The sequence below is a fragment of the Cucurbita pepo genome, chromosome LG07 (genome assembly GCF_002806865.2).
Source record: "Cucurbita pepo subsp. pepo cultivar mu-cu-16 chromosome LG07, ASM280686v2, whole genome shotgun sequence".
NCBI lineage: Eukaryota > Viridiplantae > Streptophyta > Magnoliopsida > Cucurbitales > Cucurbitaceae > Cucurbita > Cucurbita pepo.
The window spans coordinates 956,310-979,466 of record NC_036644.1 but is presented as its reverse complement, the minus strand read 5'-3'; the positions used below and the strand labels follow the sequence as shown (position 1 = coordinate 979,466).

Genomic DNA, 23,157 nt, shown 5'->3' with positions numbered 1-23,157 from the left:
TTTTAATCAAGAAAAACGGTTTATTTAGTGAAATTGCGTTGTTGTGCCGTAAGAAAGATAGGTATACTGATTCGGTATACTCTAAAAACACCCTTGTTACAATATTAACGATCTTACAAAGATAAAATTTCAGTTAATTTTGATTTACTGATCTCATCTTTTACGAAATCTATCCCATTTTTTACTGTACAAGAATATGTAGAGTAGAGCTCGGCATGACTGGAAACACTGGAGAACGATCTTTTGCTGATATTATCACAAGAATTCAATGTTGGGTCATTCATAACATTACTATACCTTCTTTATTCATTGCAGGTTGGTTATTCATTAGCACGAGTTTATTATTAAGAGACATAATGGTTGTTTTGCTTAATAACTGGTCGTTTTGCTTCTTTGGAACAACTCGATAGTTGGCTATTGTAACGACCCAAATCCACCACTAGCAAATATTGTCCTCTTCGGGCTTTCTCTCAAGGCTTTAAAACGCGTCCTGCTAGGAGAAGGTTTCAACACCCTTTATCCCTTATAAATGATGATTTGTTCTCCTCCCCAACCAATGTAGGACATCACAATCCACCCCCCTTCGGGGCCCAGCGTCCTCGCTGGCACACCGTCTCGTGTCTACCCCCCTTCAGGGAACAGCGAGAAGGCTGGCACATCGTTCGGTGTCTGACTCTGATACCATTTGTAACGACCCAGACCTACAGCTAACAGATATTGTCCTCTTTGAGTTTCCCTTTCGGGCTTCCCCTCAAGACTTTAAAACGCGTCTGCTAAGGAAAGGTTTCCACACCCTTATGAAGGGTGATTTGTTCTCCTCCCCAACTAATGTGGGACATCACAGCTATTCACAGACTAGTTGTACCTACCGTCTCTTTTTTAGGGTCAATATCAAAAGTACGGTACCTCCAACGCTAAACCTAATCCAATTTACAGAGCTATAACACAATCAAATCCGAGAAGAAAAATAAAAAGGGTACGAATGCTTCTTATTATTAAGGGACATAATGAATAATAATAACAGGCTTGAGTTACAAAAGATGAATATCTGAGCCTTCCATAAAGAATCAGCTCTCTAACATTTTCTAAGGACAATCTCTCTCCAAGTTAAAGCTCTTATTTACTCGCCTCTGAATTCAGTATACAATAATCAAATATTTACCCTTTCACCTTTCCCTTCTACAGCTACCATTACTCCTTACATTTCTACACTGTCTACTGGGGTCAGAATGCAACCTAACGCCAGCCATTCTTCTTATCCTCCATCGAATGCATGGCTTTCTCTCTACACGTCGATTCTCGCCTACTTGTGAGATTACTAATCCCATTGGTTTGGTAGGGACGAGCAGGTCGAGACTCAGTTGTTTTAGCACCAACTGGTGCGTATTGGCTTGAATCATTCCAACCACATCCAGAGTCGCTATAAATGTACTCTGGTAAGTCCTCCGTGCTCGTTGAGTCACTGCTGCTGTTGGTGCTGCAAGAGCTTTCATCAGAGTTGCTACTGAGAAGAGAAGAACTATCGCTCGTTAAGTCGTCTTCCAACAGCTTCTGGAGCTGGTGAAATTTTCGATAAAACGAACTGATATTTGAAGAATCATTTGATGAATTGTTGTAGATATGGGGGTTCTGGGAATCAGGATATGTGGAGTTGGGACTTGGTTTAAATGAGGTACTCCTCCCACTAATCAAAGATGGAATGCATCCCTCTTTGGAATCGGTCATGACTTTGGTTCTGATCAACCTTGGGGCCCTAGGTGAGCATCTGCAACGTTACCCGTCGTAAAAAAAATGAAGGAATCGAAACAATAATTGCCCGAGATCAAATAATTTTAGCCCTAAAGTTTACCTTGCATAGAAGAGCATGTAAGCCCCTCTTGTCAGTACATTTTCAAATTCCACAGCTGTTACCTACCCGACCATAGAAAACCGGAAGTCACATCTCCGAGAAAGATTAAACCATAGAAGGTAACATGTAAAATGTAATTCAAACCAGCAATCTAGAGAGCTAAACCATGACTGAAAGTTGCTAGGCAGATCATCTACTAATTACTCAAAAAACAGAGTCGAACGAAACAGTATTAGCTATCGGGAGAGAGAATTTAAATTTTACTGGTGCAGACAGAGGCAGATTATTCTCTTAGAATGGTTCATGTTACTGAAGTAGCTGAAAAAGTGCAAATAAACAAAAAAATCTTTGACCTCTTGGTCGTATATGCCGAGTATGCCGAGTATGCCGAGTATGCCGAAGAAAACAACCTATGATAACCTTCACGACTCAACAGAATATCGAATAATGGCATTTGATAACATACCGTGCTGTCATCGATCTTGAACCACTTGTTTTGGTTATTCCTGATATAGCATACATAGTGACCAGAAAATGCAGCATTCATGACATCCAAATGAACAATCACTCCGTAAAGCCTGTATTCAGGTGACTTGTCACTTCTGCTACTCATATAGGGTGCGAGATCAAGGATCTCCGAAAAAATAACCGGCTTATTGAGCTTCCCAAATTTACCTGACTAAATTGGATGAACAAAATAATAATAATAAGAGAAAGAAAAGCTTGGAATCTTACTTAATTATGCAAATAATAAATCCCAATGAGTAGAAAGAAAACCTGGAATCGTTTTAATGCTATAGTCAGGATGTTGGGAGCCTCCAATATTGACAGCCTTTTATTGGCTTTCACGTAAGATTTGCATCTGAATGAGATCGAGATCGAGATCAAAAACAATATTAACTACGAAGAAGACAATTGTCGTATATATAGATAGAAACTTTTAGTAGAGACAAAAACTAAAACAGAGTGACTGGCAAGAGATGTTCCCAATGCACAAATAAAGATATATTAACCTGCCACATTGGTATCTATTGTCCCCGTCCAAAATCTCGATGCTTGTATATTGTTGAAGAGCTTCTTCGATCGTTTCAATATCCCCACTTATCTCAACAGTAAGATCTAAAATCCTTTCGATTCGTTCGGACTTGTTCTCACATCTTGTGCATTTGATCTGCAAGTGAAGTATCGAAATTGAAAGCATTGGTATTCGTACAAGAAGTTCGACTCCTCAGTGGCATTTCAGATAGAAAGGTGCAGTTCTAAGGAGTTCTAGCAACATGTGTTATAGAACAAAATTTAAGACGAAACCTCGTACTACCTTTGATAGGAGGTAGCCACCAAATGTAAAGCCTATTAGAGTTGTTTCTTCTTCCATAGGGCCCGATCGACTTACTTGAGCTTCCATAGAGCAAATCGATTGCATCGTGTCAATAGCACACCTGTCAAACGAACTCATTAATTAGTGTACAATTCTTTAAAAAGTAACAATAAACGTGGGTAAAGTAAGTTTGGAGATGAGCAGCATTTTTTTTAGAAAAAAGAAAACCTCAAGAACTCGTGCGCGTCCTCCTCTTTCCCGTTAACGAGTTGACTACCAATTTTTCTCAGTTGAGAAATTATTCTGAACGGAGATAGTGGAGATTTGCCTTCTTTTGCCTCGAGTATTAGACTTTCGAACTCACAGGTAAAGCACCATCTCTCCTTGGCACCTAATATGCAAAAGCAGAAACTAAAGGTTTTAAGCCAAATAAATTCAAAGCTATTGTTATAAAATAGAACATAATACAAAGTGATAAAAGTGGCACTCTGTATACATGCTTTAGAATGCAGTCCCTGAAGAAAATAGGCTGTCAAAGGCGGAGTGAATATCAAACACTGGAGCACAACATTTGCATAGCAGCTGCATAAAATAAAAATAAGAGTTACTTGTATCAAATGCATGAGATAACAGCACCACAAAAAAATTTAAATACAAAACAAGACATTAATATGTTTTAAAAATGATCTATAAAACTATGCAAAATTGCACATACATTTTGAATATTCATGTAACGGTTTAAGCCCACCATTGGCAGATATTGATCTATAAAACGCGTCTACTAGGGCGAGGTTTCCACACCCTTATAAAGAATATTTCGTTCTCCTCCCCAACCGATGTGAGATCTCACAATCCACCCCCTTCGGGGCTCAGCGTTTTTGCTGGCACACCGTCTCGTGACCACCCCTTTCGGGGCTCAGCCTCCTTGTTAGCACATTGCCCGGTGCCTGACTCTAATACCATTTGTAACAGCCCAAGCCCACCGCGAGCCGATATTGTCCTATTTGGGCTTTCCCTCAAGGTTTTTAAAATGCGTATGCTAGGAAGAAGTTTCCACATCCTTATAAAAAATGTCTCTCCTCCCCAACCGATGTGGGATCTCACAATTCAGCTTTAGACAGCAAAAACTAAATTAGACCGCTTAAATCTCAGTAATGAACCTGGAAGACATAGAATACACCCCACACTTGCGAACTTACTTTTATAATTTAAAAAAGAAGCATAGTGACTATAACAACCTATTCCCGCAGTTGACAAGGCCAGATGGTTGGAGCTCCACTTTATTCCAATTATATAGATCGACAAGCAGCTCAAATGGGAAGTGTCCCTGTATAAATCCAACCATTATTCAAGTTGCCAACCAAACCAAATTACATTCACATAAAAATAAAACAAGTAAACAACCTTGTAATTGTATTTTCCAGCATTCTCGCTGTCGTTCGCTACATAACTGTGATCCGATTTAGATTTAATCTCATTGAGAGCAAAAGGTCTAAAGCCATAAGCTGACTTGCGCGAAAAGTTTGCATCCAAGGAAGAAACACCAGCACCAACCTGTGTCGGACCAACTTTTCTAGAATCGGTCGGAGGAACTGACTCCCTACTACTAATTGTAGGCAAATGAACACTGGAATCATTCACTACAGATCCATTACCACTATGCTTTGATATAATTTTAGAATTATCCGGCTGGATGAAAACTGGGCATGACCTTTCAGACTTCAAGGGTGCTGACATACTTGTATTTGAAACACGAACACTTCTTGATTCACATTTAGAAACAGCAGGGAACGGACTGATACGAGGTGATGAAGATATCATCAAATAAACTACAGGGTGATCTGACAGTTCCTTAACGGTGTTATCTTTGTCCCCAGACCCTTCACAACTTGAGGGTGAATTTCTAACCTCTGAAGAGTCGATATTGATATCTGATTGCAAATTAGATCCAGCCGTTCTGTTTATCCCCGAAGTAGTACGAAGACTTCCATCTGCTACATTTCCATTTACTTGAGCAACTTGTGCGTCGGATGGAGTACCCCCAGACACACTGAATGAAAAGTGTAGGAACGAATGACTCCCTGGAATTTTTTTGTTCTTGGCACCATTAATACTAGATGGGACAGAGTCATCATGAACACCATCTTTCAACCGAATAGAATTTCCATTATGTTCTTGAAAACTAGAAGAAGCAGCTTCACAACTCCCATCTATACTTCTAACTTCAGCAGCCCTTGAATGGTTATCATAAACTGGATCAATCCCAACGAATGCAGGATGATTTTCTGTTTTCCGTTTAGCGAATTTATCAACAGAGTTTACCAAGTGAGCATAGTTAGGAGATAATGGCTTGTTTGGATCAACAATTGATAATCTGGATGTAGAATCATCCTTGTCAAAGGAGTTCTGAGCAGATAAATATCCATCAGATCGTGGGGAACAAGACTCACTACTGTTCTCACTTCTTGAGGCATCATCAGATGATTCGGTGTTTGATGTGGCATCAGCAAATTCTGTAGTTGAATTCTCCTCCTCATCTGCATGCAACTCCACACTAACATTCTTTACAGAGTCATCAGAGCTGGGTAATGTAAGTTTGTCATACAATACCTCATCTGGTTCTATATGTTGCCCATTTTCAATACCAAATTTGTTGTCATAACTAATAGAGTGGTGTTGGTTTGCTATCCTATCCCCATAATCATTTTCCTTCTCTAAAGACCAATCAGACGTTTTGGGTGGATGGCATTCGGTTTTATGACCTTGTCGCCAGTGAATAATTTGACATTTGCCAGAACTGAAGATCAAAATAGCAACATAAAAGGAATCATTGAAGGGAGTATCAGCAGGGATGCAATTATCATGTATCAAGGAAACAGATGTCTCAAACATGCTAGCACAATTATCTATCAAACAATAAAACAATATTGCACACGATGAACACAAGCCAGAACATCAAACCAACAATTCTAAAAACAGTCCACAAAAATGTAAGATCGGAATACCAGTATCGAACTGCTTTACACCGAGCGCAACGGGTGGTCGTTGGACTGAGACAAACAGCACAATGAAGATTCAGAGAAATCGGCGCAGCAGTACACCCAAACGATGCCTCAATTTCAACCCTAGCAGCTTCCTCAGACGCCAAAACCAAGAGCCGGTTGATCTCTTCCGTCCTGGCCATACCTAGCCGCCATTTGCGACGAAGAACAATACCAAAAACGGGAAAAACCAAACAAGCAGCAAGAACCAGAATCTGAAACCCTAAATCTCCAACGACAAGCATTTATCCACCAAAATGCAGCCAGCTGCAGAAGCGCCAGAACCTAAGCTTCTAATCTTGCTACCACACATAGATTCCAGGATTAGGTTGCGGATTAGAGCAAGAGTAGCAATGGTGGCAGCGATTGTAAAGAGAAAACAACAAGTCAAAGGGGGTGGTGATTTGGTCATGCAATCAAGAACAGTAGCCCTAGAAATCAAGAAAATCAACAAAAACAAATGGCGGAAAATAAAGAATCGAAGAATGTCGCGTAGTTGGGGCAAAATTAAAGGTGGAGTGAGCTTGTGAAGCAGCTCGAGCTGTGGATTGGACAGAAAAATATTACTTCTTGCAGAGCTCAGATCAAAGAAACCCTTTTTTTTTTTTTGGCTCGTTTTCTTGGGGAAAGAGAAAGCTCAGAAACCAGAAGAGAGAGAAACCAATGGATGAGAGAGAAAAAAAAATGAAAAAATACAATTTTAAAATATCATTTTTTTTCCTACCAAATTTAAAATTAATTAAATTAAATTAAAATATAGAGACAAAAAAAAATGGTTTTTTAACTAATTTTTTAATTAGAGTTTCTCGATGAAAAATAAATTAAAAATAATGGGGAATAAATGTAATTTTAATTTTTTAAAAAGAAAATAAATTTTAAAATTAGGGAGAACTGTGTAATATAAGAAAACTGGCGGTCGCCGGTCGGGGGTAAGGTATTTTGTATTGTTTTTTTTTTCTCCGGTTTGATAGCATCGAAAACCGTGAATTCTTTGCCGCAGAATATACGGTGGGTCCATCCGGTTCAGTGTAATTTCCCATCCGGTTCGGTTCGTTGCGTATGATTTTGACCGGTTACCTTCTAAATCCTTTTTTTTTTTTATTTTGTGGACTAATGATTTCTCTATATATTTTAACAAAAAAATTAACAGTCAATTTATCTATCAAACTTAAATTCTTTTAAATAAATAATATATTTTAAAATTTTTATTTGTTTTATAAAAATAAAATTCTAAAAACCCTAATAAATAATTTAAATTTAATTGTTAATATGTGGTGGGTGGGATCTTATTTTTTGTATGACTTGGACATGAGTGACCTAATTAATTTAAATTATTTGGCTGCCATATTATTTTATATATATATATATATATATTTGTTTATTTATTGTCACACCCATGTGCCTTGCACGTGCTCCATGCAGCATGCTCGATCCATATGTGGGCCCTTGACAAAGGCATGTACGTGTATGTTCTAATAAAATATGGTTCTGTCGTCGTCATTTATATATATAATATGGTTTTGATTTCTATAATGATTATGTCGTGATCTACATAAGGATTAAAAACCCTATGATTAGATAAATACATTAATGCTTGGATTTATAGGTTATGATCGAAGAGTATTTATTTTAAACGGTCCAATGAGTGACACTTGTCGCTTGGAGAGATATTGTCCTATTTGTGTTTTTCCCGTTTTAAAATGTGTCTGCTATGGGAAGGTTTCTGGTATTTTGTTATTCTCTCTGATCAATGTGGGACATCATCGCCATACGTATATTAATTTGATTTATGAACAATAGACATATACGAATTTTCAATGAACGCTAAGGTCAAACCCAAAGATTATAAACCATTGACATTATTATAAATCGAATTGTCGACATCACGTGACAATTTTGAACATAGCTATGATGCGAGGACTATATATTAAAATATATTCTAAGACCATAAATTCAAGCTATGGCTAATTACGACATTAAATATTTTATATAAGTTTTTCAATTACTAACGGATATGGTAGAGATGGTCTATGGGACGACTTTATCATCCCGTCTCTAATTTTAAAAAATTAAATTAATTAATTAATTTAATTTTTTAAAATTAAATAGTCCATATTTATTAGATATAAAATTAATTCGAGTATATTTTAATAATTTATTTGATTTTCTGAAAAAAAAAACGATGGTAACGATTAAAAATTATGAAATTATATGTAATTGAAGTTGTGGGCCTTGTGGCGGTGGATAGGCCCACTAACTATGTTGGGCCGAAGTCCAGAACAACTTGCGTAGTGGACAGGTGCTTACTATGAATGGCTCTTGGCGCGCTCATTTCGGAACCTCACCGTGCTTGGAACTGGAATTCTGCGACGGAAGGTATAGAATCACATCGGAAAATCATCTGCCACTTTCAGGAATCGGAATCTTGTGAACTATGACTACGGATCTCAGATGCGTGATCGTGGCTGTCGATGGCAGCGAGGAAAGCATGGGCGCCTTACGGTGGGCGCTTCAAAATCTCAAGCTCCGGCCATCGGCGCCGGGCGTCACTGACAGCATTTTTATTGTGCTGCATGTTCAATCTCCTCCTTCAATCGCTGCCGGTCTCAGTCCTGCTCCAATCCCCTTTGGTGGTCCTAGTTGAGTTCCGAACTAATAATTTTCTCGCGCTTGTTTCTGAGCTGATGTTGAAAGTTCTCTGAATTCAATGTTTTAATTGGATGTAGCCGATCTGGAGGTTCCTGCTTTCACTGCAGCGATCGAGTCGCATCAGAAGCGGATTACGGCTGCGATATTGGAACATGCTTCTCGGATTTGCGCCGAGTACAAGGTTAGGCTCAAATTGGTTGAAGCTTTCGCATAAATTCATTTTCATTATGCTATTTCAACTTGATTATTGCTGTTGAGTTGCGATTATACGAGTTAGCGTAGATATTTACCTCGGATCGCAAGTTTATTAATAGATTTTAACATGTCAATTAGTCGTTAGTGGACTTGAGTCGTTAAATTTTCAGAAACTACGATGATTGTCAGCGTGTGGTGGAGTTTGGTATGCCACGAGTAAAAGAGTAAAGAAGAACAATCTCCGTTGAAGATTCAGACTCCTTTGGCCTTGTTTGTCTTTTCTTTCACTTTTTTCTCCCAAAACTAACGAAATGATATATATATATGTATATATATATATTTTTTTTTGATAAGAGACAATTTCATTGATGAGTGAAATTTACAAGAGGGATGTATAATCCATGATGTTAGTCATTGCAAACTAACGAAATGATTTTGGAAACGAACCTCCAATAATTTGCTTGAAAATGTGTATATGTGGTGTGTTATTGCTTGTCAAATGTTTAGTCTCAATATTTCTGGGGTATCAATTTCAAGTCGGCATATCATTTTTTCCATTTAAACTAATGGTCGAAGCACATTTCATTATGGGATTTTTAGATGAACGTGGAAACAAAAGTAGCAATCGGAGATCCAAAGGATAAGATCTGTGAAGTGGCTGAGAATTTGCATGCTGATTTGCTAGTTATGGGATCCCGTGCCTTTGGTCCTATCAAAAGGTATGGTTTTATAATATATTTCAGTTTGTCTTGCTATTGTATGTCTCTACTTTTCTGCAAGCCACACTATAATCAACTATTAGTCGTTGCTTCTTCGTGTGAACAATTCCAGCATTGTAGATTTGCGAATCACGATGCACGTGACACTGCATAGAAATTAGGCTCTGTCACGTCTGTTTGTACTGTGTTGCTAACTTGTGCACTATCGAAGTAGGTAAAGATTCTAACTGTTTTGTAAACTCCGACTACATCAAAGAATTCATGAAACCATTTGCTTGCACATCCCAAGTATTCCAGTTTTGCCTCGTAATTATAAGTAAAGCTAGGATGACGTTTGAAGATATCAATAACCTGGTAGGTCTCAGAGACTTATCATTCACAATAGCACCAAGAATGACGGGCAGAAGAACACACAAGGACTCTCCCTCTTAGAGAAAACTCCAAGCCCAACATACGAACAAGTTCCAATGCCATAGAAAGGCTTGCTCTTCAAGATATGTGTGAGGCTTCCCATTGTTCATACGTGTGTTAGAAAGGCAAGGAAGGAAATTCACTGCTGACAGTTAGTTACAAGTCAGAATGGTGCAGTTAGTGTGTGCGCGTGAATATATGATGTCAGGGGGCCTGCTGTGTAAGGTTGGTTTCTTTTGTAATAAGAGCAGAGGTGAGGAGGGAGAGTTTTCCAGCCCTCTCTAACAGCTAGGTCCTTCCTTTTTTCTAGAGTTTTGTAAGGCCCTAGACTTGTTTACCGGCAACTAATCTAGCTCCTGAAATATATGGCATTCTTGATCCTTCCTTTTTTCTACTCTTCTCGGCTGGAATCATCAATGAGTTATCTCCTCCCTGATGATCTTTTCTATAGGTTGAACTAGTGCGAGCAGTCTATACTTCGACTCTGATTTCTGAACATTATGTTCTTGATGGCGTTTCATCTTCCTCTTAATATCAAGAATTGTAAGGGAGATACTTTACATTATACCTCCCCATCCAGACACAGAAGCCTACACGCCTATCCTATAACAACGTTGGGGACCACACCCGCTCCGCTAACGCTCACCTCCCTCAACACTAACTAACTAACTAACCATTATCTCCCTTTTCCCCACTCGTGTATGGCAGCATTGTGCTGTTATCATGACCATATACTTGTTACATGTTTTATTTACTTATCACTGTAGTTTGTTTTGTTATTGTATTCTGGATCACTATAGTTGATGCAATTTCATAAATCTACTTAGGAAATAATATCGATTGACTGTTGAAGTGAAGGATTATTAAAATGCCTTTGTGATCATACCGCTTCGTGCAGGATGTTCTTGGGAAGTGTAAGCAACTATTGCACCAATCATGTGGAATGCCCAGTCATCGTAGTCAAGGACAAGTTAAAGGGCAGTTCGTCATGAGTTAAACAGGTACACTCAATACTCCATCTGAGGACTCTTTTATGTGTTTGTCAAAAATATATTTTTACTGTCGATTTTATTTTATTCCTTTACTGCTTTTATGACATTGTTTTAGAGTAAATTGTTTGATATATTCTGGCACTTTTATATCAATTGAAATTGTTTATATTAATTAAAAATCTCAATTTATCTCCCTGGGTTAAATGCTTTTGACTTGAGGATACATGTCACAGGTCCTGGTTCTACATACATTTCCAATTTGATTATTCATACAGGCTAATTGTTAAGTTATCGATATCCTGTCGTCATTTGTGCAGGTTTCAGTTGGTTACACTTGAAAATTGCTTATTTCCCACAGCTTTTCATTAGGGAATAAAGAGGCAACCTTGATATTGTCCATCATATTTTAACTTAATAGTTCGTGGGGTTCTTTTAATATAACAACAATCCATGTGAATATAGCTTTTTAGTTGTTTTTCCGTATCTTTTCTTTTCGGTTTCTGGATTATTGCTCCCGGGTTCTGAATTTTCGTATCTTATGAATGTTGATGGACCATTCTTCTCAAATTTTACCTGAAAATGGATCCACATAAACGTTCTGTCTATTTACTGGCATCACAATTCAGTTTGTCCTTTCTGTGAAGGATTTTCTTAGAATTTTCTTCAGTATGGAGTAATATTATCTGAAGAGATAATCAAGAATCGAGTAAAAGAGATAAGATATGAACAAGCATGTTTCTTTCGATCCCTTTTCTGACATGTGGGTAGCTAATAACTAATCATTGTGTATTTCACTTACATTGCAGGTTTTTTTTTGTTAAGCGTGCCTGTTCGACGCTCACCGACATGTCTTATCATCAATTGGATTCCTTTTCTGCTATTTTATAATGTTCATAAGCGTTGCAGTTTCTTGTGCATGCCACATCGTGCAGCCATATTCATTCTCGTCGTCGTCGAGTTTCCAAAACGGTACGTTTCTGTATTTCATAGGCTTCGACCCTTCAGTGTCCAGCTGAAAATTGTCTTGCCTTTTGTCAACTTCTACTGTACTCGAGTAACTTTTCGTGTTATTCTATTTCGTCCCTGTAGGTCTAAAAGCTGGTTTGAATCTCTTTTTCGTTACAGATATTTGATTTCAAATTCATGTGCCTCAACTCTTGGACATAACCTTTTTCTCTACCTATCTCCGAAGAACAGTGTTATACTAGTTTGGTTCTAATACTTTCATTTTGAAGATTAGGACTAAATTTGTAATTCAATAATGTTTCATACATTTTCAAAAGAAATGATCTGAATTTGAGTAATGGATTGGACCTTGGAGAAAGTAGTTCTACCCACCAGGCCACCACCATATGTAAGTTCATTAAGACATCCCTTAATCTTTGATTAGACAAGTGAACCCTCCTAAACTTCACAAATTCAAGATACTTCAAGAATGGTCATTAACTCGAACCAAATTTTTCATTGAGAATAATATCGACGTAGAGTTAGAGATGACACAAATTTCACATGTATCTGTGTAATATCGACAAGTGAATCTTTTGATATTAGGAAGTACTATATGCATAGTATGATGGATAGGAATGGATGTTTCACCTTGCAGCAAAAAGACTGATAGGAATGAACGTTTCACTTTGTAGCAAAAAGATTGAAAGGAATGAACGTTTCACTTTGTAGCAAAAAGATTGAAAGGAATGAACGTTTCACTTTGCAGCAAAAAGATTGAAAGGAATGAACGTTTCACCTTACAACAAAAGACTACACTGATAGGAAAGAACGTTTCATCTTGCAGCAGAAAGACCGATAGGAATGAATGTTTCACCTTGCAGCAAAAAGACTGAAAGGAATGAACGTTTAAGACTACATTGATAAGAATGAATGTTTCACCTTGCAGCAAAAGACTAAACTGATAGGAATGAACGTTTCACCTTGCAGTAGAAAGACTGAAAGGAATTAACGTTTCACCTTGATAGCCTTGCAGCAAAAGATTAAACTGATAGGAATGAACAGAAAGACTGAAAGGAATGAACGTTTCACCTTGATAGCCTTGCAGCAAAAGATTAAACTGATAGGAATGAACGTTTCACCTTGCAGTAGAAAGACTGAAAGGAATTAACGTTTCACCTTGATAGCCTTGCAGCAAAAGATTAAACTGATAGGAATGAACGTTTCACCTTGCAGCAGAAAAACTGAAAGGAATGAACGTTTCACCTTGCAGTAAAAAGACTGAAAGGAATGAACGTTTCACCTTACAGTAACAAGATCGAAAGGAATGAACGTTTCACCTAGAAGCAGGATCGACTTTAATTTATTTAAAATTAAACTAAAATAATAAACATTAATAAATACCTCAATGTATTAAAAGATGCATAATATATTATTTTAATATATTTTCTTCATTTAATAAAAGCCAAACAAATGTGTGCCTAATTCACTCCACATGCTACAAACTCAAAGCCAAAGGCAACACAAAGAGAGCCCTAATTTACCCAATTTCACATCACATTTCATAAANAAAAAAAAAAAAAAAAAAAAAAAAAAAAAAAAAAAAAAAAAAAAAAAAAAGCGCACTTAACTCACCCAAACACACTTTAAATAGCATAAACTCACCGAAAATACTCTCTAAAAAAGCCAAAACAACCGCCTAATTCACTGTACTTGCGACAAACACCGCCAAACTAATCACTTAAAATCAAAAGAAACGACTCTAACTTACCCAAATTTACTTCACATCACACACCCTCACGAAACACGCGCTTCAAATTATATGATATCACCTAAATATACTCTGTATATTACAAACTTAATACCTAAATTACTAACTTTTATCAAACTTGCGTTTCTCCGTCTCATCCAATGAATGCTGACTGGATAAAACTCTTAAAAGCCACGCCAAACGTGCATATAACTCACCTAAATTCACTTCAAATCTCACGAATTCACTCGAGCAAAGTTCGTACCTTACAAAGTTATATATTTTGAATTAGCCCTTATGTCCTAAAATCAAATAATTAATTGAAAAATAAGTTGGGGCATAAGCGTATTTGGGATCATTGAAGCAAAATTATCTTAAATTTATCAAAATCTATGTCCACGGCCGAAAAATGAGAGGAGAATCACAGTCGATTGAACCACGTTCATGTTGCTGCTAAACAAGAAAAGACGGATGAACTATGACCAGTATCGCTGTTGAAAGAGTCACAAGAGAAGGATGAAACGGAAAGGAGTCGCTGCACACATGAAGAAGAAAAGAAGAATGGATAACAAGAGGCGGTTTTGACTTTTTTCAATGCAAGCTATACGCTGAGAAAAATTCAACACGCATCGAGAGAAGTTGTATACACATTTCACTTATTCCAACACATGTCAACTTCAGTAAGACTTCAAAATTTCGTTGATTTGTCTTTCTCATTTACCTTGGTCAATGCAATTATATACGTCGGAAAATGTGACGTTGACCTAACAAAAAATTCTTAGTGTCACGTAGTCATATTAAATAACCAACTTTTAATGCGATTCATCAAACCAACCAGGTCAGAATTTCAAATATTATTCTTAAAACTTGAATAAATATTAAATTAATTTGAACATAACTCAATACATAAACTGAGTATGTAATTATTCTCATTTATAAAAAACTAAAAATTCAAAATTGATTAAAAATCTTCCTAACTTGTTCGAGTGTGACAAATAAGACCACGGTGAACGGTCCTTGCCGTGAAATCGTCGGAATAAAGCCTTTGTAAAGGGCCATTGGCCCTTCCGCCTTCACCGTCTTCATTGCACAGTCCAACGCCCCACTGTATGGCGGCGCCGCCCCGGCCTCCACCTTCATATTCATTACTCTCGTCTTTATCACATCCACCGGATTGGACGCCACCGCCGCCACGAACCCCGCCGTGAAGCTCGCCGTCACGTGGGTCCCCAGTCCGTCCTTCATCACACCCTTCTCCAATATCGTCTCTTTGATCTGATCGTACGACGCTAATTGCGCCGCCGTCACGATCATCGCCCGGTTCACCGTAAGTGATGAGCCGCGCCACAGACTAGTAATACCCTCCTGCTTCGACATTCTCGTAATGGCATCCACCACTCCGGCGTAATTCCGCCGCTGAGCCACCGGAAGCCGGCCATCCGCCTGCATTCGCACCATTGCAACATCCGCCGGGTTCCCGACCGCCGCGCCAATCCCACCGGCGATTAGCCCCGCCGTGATCTTCCGGGACAGAGGCATATTTCCAGAATTCGGGTCAGACCATTTGGTTTTCAGGACATCGTAGAGACCCATCCGAGTGGTGGAGTACAGAGTCTGCCGGAGAACAGTGGCAGAGACGCCGGAAAACAGAGCAGCAATGCCTTCAGACTGCACAATCCGCACGCCGACCGAGATGGGTCCGACGCGCGGAGGTTGGGGCGGCGGAATGTGGAAAGATTCCGGCGTAACAACGGCGGCGGAACGAGAAACGTTGAAAGCAACGGCGGGGCGGAGAGATGGAAGCGGCGGTTTCTCGCCGTCCAATTGCATCCGAACTTTAATAAGATCAAGTGGGTGAGTGGAGCAACCGGCAACAATGGAAGCAATTCCACCTTCGGCGAATCCTTTCAAACCCATTTTTGCAGAGAAATCAAATTTGGGGGAAAGAAGGAAGAAGACGAAGATCAAGAAAAGGGGAAGAAAAAATTGGGTATCGGATTTGATGGGGTTTTTCCGACGAACAACGGCGGAGAGAAACCGGTGGGGATTGAAATTTGGGGTTTGAAGAAAGAGTTTATATAGGAAATCGCAGGGGATTCGGCGGCCGGATCTTTACGCGTGGCGGGTCGGAAGAAGATGCCGGGAACCCAACAATTCTACCATAATTGGCCTAAATTATTGTTATACTAATCACTATTAAAAAAATATATAATTTTTAAATAAATAAAATTAAATTTAAAAATATTATACAATATAGTTTATATTGTAAAATAATAATTGTACAAAACTCAATAATATAAAATATTATAATAAATTTGTTAATTATGATTTATAAATATATTATCAAACATAATTATTTTAAAATTTGTCGACATACAAAATTAAATTATTTAACGAGCCCGTTACAATATGAAGAGAAATCAAAGAAAGAAATATTTCAGATTTGTATCACAGCGATTATTAAGAGATCGCTGTATTGTAATGATCTCATTGAATAATTTTTCAGGTAATACCTACCGACCGATGAAGATGTAAGTGTTGTCCTGAGAAAATGATTAATGCTTAGCTGCTTGTTGTCGAGGATGCTCCTACTCACTACTATTAAAATTTTTAATTATTTATTTTTTGAAAAAGAAATTTATCTTTTCTCCTCGGGGATTATAATAAAGATTGTCGTTAATAGGATATATATTCACTGGACAGTGAGAATTAAGTATTATACTAAAAAATGGGTTAAACTACTGGTCGGTTTCCTAAATCTTTTGTCTTATAAATTTTAAAAATTTTTAAAAAAATTTAATCGATGCTATTTTAAAGTCTATTCAGTCCAAACGATTTTTGGGATTTGAAGAAATATATACAAAATTGAAGGAGTAACCTCGTAATACTGTTCTAAAATCTTACGAGCTTATTAATACAAAATTTAAGGCTTAAATATTTTTATCGAAAAGTTTGAAGAGTCGAGAGTTCGATAAGTCAGAGTAGTCGACTTTTGAATGAATTAAGTAACCAAAAGAGACTGATTTTGATTTCCACGCCCCGACTTTAATTTTGAATGAGAAGTTTTGACTATTCAATTTTTTCAATTGGAACATTTAATGGATTGATTTAGATTTCTGAAGTTCAATGGAAATGAGCAAATATATTACTTAAAAGATCGGTTAAATTATAAATTTAGTTTCTAAATTTTTAAGTAAATTATCGAGCTTTTGATGTGCACAATAAATTTATAAGAAATATGTATATATAATTTTAAAATTTTAAGAACGTACATAAAAACTTTATATTAAAGAGATTTTTTTAGATCCGACCATAAGTTAGTTTAAACATCCAATTTGGAATTTGATCGTTTATTGGTTAGGCTAAGTCGAAAAATAAAAAATAAAAAATAAAAATCTAATAAAGAAAAAGTTCAAATCTTGTAGACTAGAGATCTCACATCGTTGGGGAGGAGAACCAAATATTTCTTATAAGAGTGTGAAAACCTCTTTCTAGTAGACACGTTTTAGAATTGTAAGGCTTATGGTGATACGTTATGTGCCAAAACGGACAATATTTGCTAGCGGTGGATTTGGGCTGTTACAAATGGTATTAGAGCTGGACGCTAGGTATGAGGGTGTGGAAACTTATCCTTAGTAAACACATTTTAAAACTGTGAGGTTGACGACGATACATAACAGACCAAAGTAGATAATATCTGTTAGCAGTGAATTTGAGCTGTTAGAAATGGTATTAGAACCAAACACAAAGCGGTGTGTCAACGAGGACACTGGACATAAAGGTGTGGAAACCTCGAATTTGGGCTGTTACAAATGGTATCTGTGATGTCCCACATTGGTTGAGGAGGAGAACAAAACACCCTTTATAAGGGCGTGGAAAACCTTCACCTGGTAGACGCGTTTTAAAGCCTTGAGAGGAAACCCGAAAGGGAAAGCCCAAAGAGAAATATTTGCTAGCTGTGGATCTGAGGATAGATCACCCAGGTTCGGGTCCATAAGCAGTGACAATTGCCCCCATAAAGACTTGCTTTCGCTACGGCTCCAATGGGTTCCCTTAACCAAGCCACTGCCTATGAGTCACCAGCTCATTCTTCAACAGGCACGTGGTCAGAGTCCTGGTCTCCTCCCACTGCTTGGAAGCTTTCACTATTGGCCACCCAGGAGTATTTAGCCTTGCAAGGTGGTCCTTGTTGATTCACACGGGATTCCACGTGCCCCATGATACTCAGGTCAGAGCGTAAGCTAGTGATGCTTTCCGCTACTGGACTCTCGCCACCATCAGAACCGGATACTAAAGGATGTGCTAACCACCTCGAATTTGGGCGGTATGGCAAAGAGGACGCTTAAAACGTGGAGTTAGTGCTTGGTTCTTAATTAATACTTAAACCGGGTGACTCATTCAAAGAAGAAGGCTAAATAAAGAGAGAGAGAGAGAGAGAGAGAGAGAGAGAGTCAAAGTCAAAGTCAAAAGAAAGTCAACAAGCAGTGGAGTCCACATTAGGGCACCGCTCTTTCTTCTTCCACGCCTCACGCGTAAACGTTTCCCAACCCATCTCCCCTTTCTATAAATATTCTTCTTCACTTGATTTGCCCAAACAAACCATTTTGTTCTCTGAATTTTTAATCCCACTTTGTTCTTCTCCATTTCAGAGATGGGTTTGAAAGGATTCGCCGAAGGTGGAATTGCTTCCATTGTTGCCGGTTGCTCCACTCACCCGCTTGATCTCATCAAAGTTCGGATGCAATTGGACGGCGAGAAACCGCCGCTTCCATCTCTCCGCCCCGCCGTTGCTTTCAATGCTTCTCGTTTCGCCGCGGTTGTTACGCCGGAATCTTTTCACATTCCGCCGCCCCAACCTCCGTGCGCCGGACCCATCTCGGTTGGCGTGCGGATTGTTCAGTCCGAAGGTGTTGCCGCGCTGTTTTCCGGCGTCTCTGCTACTGTCCTCCGGCAGACTCTTTACTCCACCACTCGGATGGGTCTCTACGATGTCTTGAAAACCAAATGGTCTGACCCGAATTCTGGAAACATGCCTCTGTCCCGGAAGATCACGGCGGGGCTAATCGCCGGCGGGATTGGCGCGGCGGTCGGGAACCCGGCGGATGTTGCAATGGTGCGAATGCAGGCGGATGGCCGGCTTCCGGTGGCTCAGCGGCGGAATTACGCCGGAGTGGTGGATGCCATTACAAGAATGTCGAAGCAGGAGGGTATTACTAGTCTGTGGCGCGGCTCATCGCTTACGGTGAACCGGGCGATGATCGTGACGGCGGCGCAATTAGCGTCGTACGATCAGATCAAAGAGACGATATTGGAAAAGGGTGTGATGAAGGACGGACTGGGGACCCACGTGACGGCGAGCTTCACGGCGGGGTTCGTGGCGGCGGTGGCGTCGAATCCGGTGGATGTGATAAAGACGAGAGTAATGAATATGAAGGTGGAGGGCGGGGCGGCGGCGGCGTACAGTGGGGCGTTGGACTGTGCAATGAAGACAGTGAAGGCGGAAGGGCCAATGGCCCTTTACAAAGGCTTTATTCCAACGATTTCGAGACAGGGACCTTTCACCGTGGTCTTGTTTGTCACACTTGAACAAGTTAGGAAGATCTTTAATCAATTTTGATTTGATAATTACCCAAAATGTGGGTGTTATTTTTTAATATCTCCAAATTCTTTTCTATTTGATCCTAATAATATGAGATCCGTGTTGGAAGAAACTTGAAATAGAAACGGAAGAAACTTGAAATAGAAACGGAAGAAACTTGAAATAGAAACTCCATGGGGTTGAGCTGAACTCTATGATGAACTCTATGATATCAGAGCCCGACAGGACCATGTGCCAACAAGGAAACTGAGCTTCGAAGGGGGTGGACACGAGGCAGTGTGCAAGTAAGGACGTCGAGCCCCCAAGGAATAGATTGAGGGGTCCCACATCAATTGAAGTAGAGAACGAGTGCCAACAAGGACACTCAAAGGGGGCGGATTGTGAGATCTCACATTGGTTGGGGAGTGGTTGGGGAGGAGAACAAAAATATTTTTTATAAGAGTGTAGAAACCTCTTTCTACCAGCTGCGTTTTAAAAGCTCGAAAGGGAAAGCTCAAAGAAGACAATATCTATTAGCAATTCATATCAATTTGGTTAAGTTGTACTGCCATAACAATTCATATCAAACTGGTTTTTTTCTTATTAACTCAAATAATACGAGACAAATAATGAGACAATGAAAATTTAAATCAATATTTTGGTCAAATATATGGCTTAAACAGCTGAGATTGGTCGGTAACCGCCACCTGTGCCACCTGTAGGCATAGTAGTTCAAGTGGTAAGCTTAGAAAAATAAAAAATGGAATCACAACTGTGGGACAATCCTTGCTATACAAGATAAAAATAAAAACAAAAAAGGCAAATAAATTCAGCAGCTTTGATCAAGAAACTGGTTCCATCTGTACATCTTGGCATTTTTCATTCTTCTTCTTCACTCACAACTCCAAACAAGATATCTTTCTTAATCTTAAAACACTCTCCGCCAGTATCATCATTCTATTACTTGTCCTTGAAGTTACCTTTTTGTGTATTAAGGCCAAGTTGACTCTCTGGTCTTCCTCCTCTCTATCCAAAATGCTGCTTTGGTTTTGGCCTCCTGTTCTTCATCCTTTTATCTGGCATCTGATTTTTGGGGCTGGTTGCCTTGGCTTCCTGCTCGCTTATCGGAGTCCTGAATGGATTGGAGATTGTCAGCAGATCCTTTAGTGTCATCTGAGTTTTGGACTGAGCGCTGAGCTTCAACTCCCCTGCCCTTTTCAGAACCGTCGATTGATTGGCCCGAAACTCGTCCCCGGTCCATATTCTGGAGTTCATTTGCTATCTGGCTGCGACGCTCCTTCAAGAAGTTGAGTCTGGTCGTCAGTTTCGTCAGTGCTGAAGAATTGTGATTTGGTCCCAGCTGAAACATACACAGACTAGACGTTAGAATGAGTGAATAACTACCAACCGATCCGACATTTTTCTACAGTGAAGTTCAACGATGTATTGGTCATTGTGACAGAATAAACGATCAACTCGACAAGCAGTTTGACATCCATCATTGCTGCTATCCACCAATTCGGCAATCACATACGAAACTTGCAACTCACACGACACTGTTATCATTTTTACAAGGCATAATCAACCCATATTGTAAGATCCCACATCGGTTGGGAGGAGAACGAAACTTTCTTCGTAAGGGTGTGGAAACCTCTCCCTAGTAGATGCGTTTTAAAAACCTCGAGGGGAAGCCAGAAAGGGAAAACCCAAAGAGGACAATATCTACTAGCGGTAGGCTTGGACCGTTACAAATGATATCGGAGCCACACATCGGGCGATGTGCAAACGAGGAGGCTGAGCCCCGAGGGGGAGACAAATTGGGAGGTCCCACATCAATTGGAGAAGGGAACGAGTGCCATCGAGGATACTGGACCCCAAAGGAGGGTGGATTGTGAGATCCCACATTGATTGGGGAAGAGAACAAACCATTCTTTATAAGGGTATGGAAACCTCTTCCTAGCCGACGCATTTTAAAATCTTCTGGGAAATCCAAAAAAAAAAAAAAAATATCTGCTAGGGTGGGCTTGGGCCGTAACACATATAATACGAGCAAAAACAATATTTGTTTTGCGGAACAACGTACAAGGAAAAGTACGTTTCAGCATTACACTCCAAAGCTCTAAATGATTTAGTAACGATAGTAACACAAAACAAGCATGTCAACGGGGAAACATTAGAATGCAAAACAACCTACCTCCATCCTCGCACCAGCCCTCTTAGGATTGGTTAGACCCGTTGCGAAATTGGTTGCCAATACACCTATTTTGGCACTGGGATTATGAGGATCTAGATGCTGGTGTAGAGGGGAATGTTTACTTATTTCTGCATGACCGGAAAGAACATCCTGCAAAACCACAACAGTGGACTTAAGTGAACAATATATTGACAAGCTAGATGGAAAAACGCATTTTGAGAATTGGACAGAGCAGATGAGGTGCCTAACAACAAAATTTGAGGGAGGAGACATGCTTTGAGAATAACAGCTAGTGATATTATCTTAAGAACTCGAGGCATAATTGTACAACCTATAGAACATATCCTGTTCAAGTAAGGTCATAATAGTGATATTATCTATATCAGTAAGGAGTTAGTAAGTTCAATCTTGATCCAAGGACTAGGCCAGAACGAACAGTCTCATTAATAAAATAACTCTACAATTGACGAAAATAATCTCTGAGATATGGTCAATTTCAGTGGAAGGAAAGAAACAAACGGCAGATAGTCCAAGTTCTAAGCTGTGAAAATATCAATTAAATTCTAGTCGAAAGTGCCATAGACAAGCAAATAGGAAAGGTACAGACAACCAAATAAATGTGATTTACCTTATTTCTGGAGTGTTCAGGAGGGACTAAACTTCCAGCATCCTTCCTCTTGTCCTTCCTGTACCCATTGAACTGTTAATCTCACACGAAGGATTACTATCCACATAAAAAAAAGTTGAAAAAGATAGGAACATTGACCTGTGTAAGAAATATTATTATGATATGGTTACAAGGAGAATAATTTTCAGAAAAGAGAAACCTACAATTTTGTTTGATGATTCTGCATTTGTTGGGAGACATTACGTAAATCAGGTAGGTTACTTTTCTGATCACGTATCCTATTAAGCAGTCCTACAAATTCATCCATCGTGTTGTTTATATTGGCAGTGTCTTTCTCGCCTCGATTGCTTTCTCCAAGATCTGCCTTTGTCTAAACGAATAGCTAACACATTATAGCATTGCAATCTGTCACGTAACCCTACTAAATAAAATTAAAAGCATTAGAAAAACTGACCTTTTCACTAACATTAGCTGAGGGATCTTTCTCCCTTTGCAACTGTTCTCTTAGTCTTGCTACCTGAACATTCAATTAATTGTCATGATTAAGTTTTTATCCCATTAGTTAACTTTGCGACATCAATAATCACTTGATTCTGACCATAAACATGCTAAACTTTTTAATATAACAGTGGGTGTCCGAACTACATTTGACCTCATAACANAAAAAAAAAAAAAAAAAAAAAAAAAAAAAAAAAAAAAAAAAAAAAAAACGATCAATGATCTTAGATATACTATCATAACTTAAAATATAGACTAATAGGTACCCAAACTAACAACTTGGATCTCCAACCTTTGAGTCAACCTACGGCAGTTAGTAGAAACAAATGAAAAAAAAAAAAAAAAAAAAAAAAAAAAAAAAAAAAAAAAAAAAAAAAAAAAAAAAAAAAA

At 38.8% G+C, this 23,157-nt stretch overlaps 5 protein-coding genes across 8 annotated transcripts in view; 2 read left to right on the top strand and 3 right to left on the bottom strand.

Annotated features, from left to right (window-relative positions):
* Window positions 1–963: 963 nt before the first annotated feature.
* On the bottom strand, window positions 964–6,865 carry LOC111798738 (ubiquitin carboxyl-terminal hydrolase 16-like). Its single transcript, XM_023682056.1, has 11 exons — window positions 6,173–6,865; window positions 4,572–5,964; window positions 4,406–4,494; window positions 3,664–3,749; window positions 3,396–3,558; window positions 3,168–3,288; window positions 2,863–3,020; window positions 2,627–2,711; window positions 2,316–2,528; window positions 1,850–1,911; window positions 964–1,765 (listed from the first exon to the last, which is right to left on the bottom strand). The coding sequence occupies exons 1-11, from the start codon at window positions 6,451–6,453 to the stop codon at window positions 1,237–1,239; spliced, it is 3,180 nt and encodes a 1,059-aa protein (XP_023537824.1). The 5' UTR covers window positions 6,454–6,865; the 3' UTR covers window positions 964–1,236.
* Window positions 6,866–8,544: 1,679 nt separating this feature from the next.
* LOC111798020 (universal stress protein A-like protein) lies at window positions 8,545–12,478 on the top strand. Of its 3 annotated transcripts, none has more exons than XR_002815647.1 (6): window positions 8,545–8,847; window positions 8,935–9,038; window positions 9,653–9,771; window positions 11,081–11,183; window positions 11,981–12,143; window positions 12,300–12,478. XR_002815647.1 is itself a non-coding variant. In XM_023680966.1 (5 exons), exons 1-4 carry the CDS (start codon window positions 8,643–8,645, stop codon window positions 11,172–11,174), a joined length of 522 nt encoding a protein of 173 aa, XP_023536734.1. In that variant the 5' UTR covers window positions 8,545–8,642; the 3' UTR covers window positions 11,175–11,183; window positions 11,981–12,478. The 3 variants fall into 3 exon arrangements, 1 of the variants encoding a protein (XP_023536734.1); XR_002815646.1 differs by having other exon boundaries at window positions 12,264–12,478; XM_023680966.1 differs by having other exon boundaries at window positions 11,981–12,478.
* Window positions 12,479–14,685: 2,207 nt separating this feature from the next.
* Window positions 14,686–15,921, bottom strand: LOC111798908 (mitochondrial uncoupling protein 5-like). The gene has a single exon (XM_023682256.1). It carries the CDS (start codon window positions 15,784–15,786, stop codon window positions 14,821–14,823), a length of 966 nt encoding a protein of 321 aa, XP_023538024.1. The 5' UTR covers window positions 15,787–15,921; the 3' UTR covers window positions 14,686–14,820.
* A 2,547-nt stretch (window positions 15,922–18,468) lies between these two features.
* Window positions 18,469–19,580, top strand: LOC111798334 (mitochondrial uncoupling protein 4-like). Its single transcript, XM_023681407.1, has one exon. It carries the CDS (start codon window positions 18,521–18,523, stop codon window positions 19,484–19,486), a length of 966 nt encoding a protein of 321 aa, XP_023537175.1. The 5' UTR covers window positions 18,469–18,520; the 3' UTR covers window positions 19,487–19,580.
* Window positions 19,581–20,024: 444 nt separating this feature from the next.
* Window positions 20,025–23,157, bottom strand: part of LOC111798333 (rho GTPase-activating protein REN1) — an 18,678-nt gene continuing 15,545 nt past the window's right edge. Inside the window, exons 20-24 of one of the 2 annotated variants that reach the window (XM_023681404.1) lie at window positions 22,724–22,786; window positions 22,473–22,639; window positions 22,270–22,327; window positions 21,642–21,791; window positions 20,025–20,807 (exon numbers count right to left, since the gene is read on the bottom strand). In XM_023681404.1, the coding sequence (XP_023537172.1) occupies window positions 20,520–20,807; window positions 21,642–21,791; window positions 22,270–22,327; window positions 22,473–22,639; window positions 22,724–22,786 (726 nt within the window). In that variant the 3' untranslated portion in view covers window positions 20,025–20,519. Of the gene's footprint in view, window positions 20,808–21,641; window positions 21,792–22,269; window positions 22,328–22,472; window positions 22,652–22,723; window positions 22,787–23,157 lie in introns of those variants that run through there. The other variant, XM_023681406.1, reaches the window with a different exon arrangement.

Excerpts from the sequence above, each read along its gene's own strand:
- LOC111798738 (XM_023682056.1), bottom strand. The coding sequence starts at position 6,453 with ATGCTTGTCGTTGGAGATTTAGGGTTTCAGATTCTGGTTCTTGCTGCT. Across the intron at positions 1,912-2,315 it reads TCAAGATCGATGACAGCACG|GTAACAGCTGTGGAATTTGA; the intron begins GTATGTTATCAA and ends ATGGTCGGGTAG. Across the intron at positions 1,766-1,849 it reads TACATGCTCTTCTATGCAAG|ATGCTCACCTAGGGCCCCAA; the intron begins GTAAACTTTAGG and ends GTAACGTTGCAG.
- LOC111798908 (XM_023682256.1), bottom strand. The coding sequence starts at position 15,786 with ATGGGTTTGAAAGGATTCGCCGAAGGTGGAATTGCTTCCATTGTTGCC.
- LOC111798020 (XM_023680966.1), top strand. The coding sequence starts at position 8,643 with ATGACTACGGATCTCAGATGCGTGATCGTGGCTGTCGATGGCAGCGAG. Across the intron at positions 9,039-9,652 it reads GGATTTGCGCCGAGTACAAG|ATGAACGTGGAAACAAAAGT; the intron begins GTTAGGCTCAAA and ends TGGGATTTTTAG. Across the intron at positions 9,772-11,080 it reads GCCTTTGGTCCTATCAAAAG|GATGTTCTTGGGAAGTGTAA; the intron begins GTATGGTTTTAT and ends CGCTTCGTGCAG.
- LOC111798334 (XM_023681407.1), top strand. The coding sequence starts at position 18,521 with ATGGGTTTGAAAGGATTCGCCGAAGGTGGAATTGCTTCCATTGTTGCC.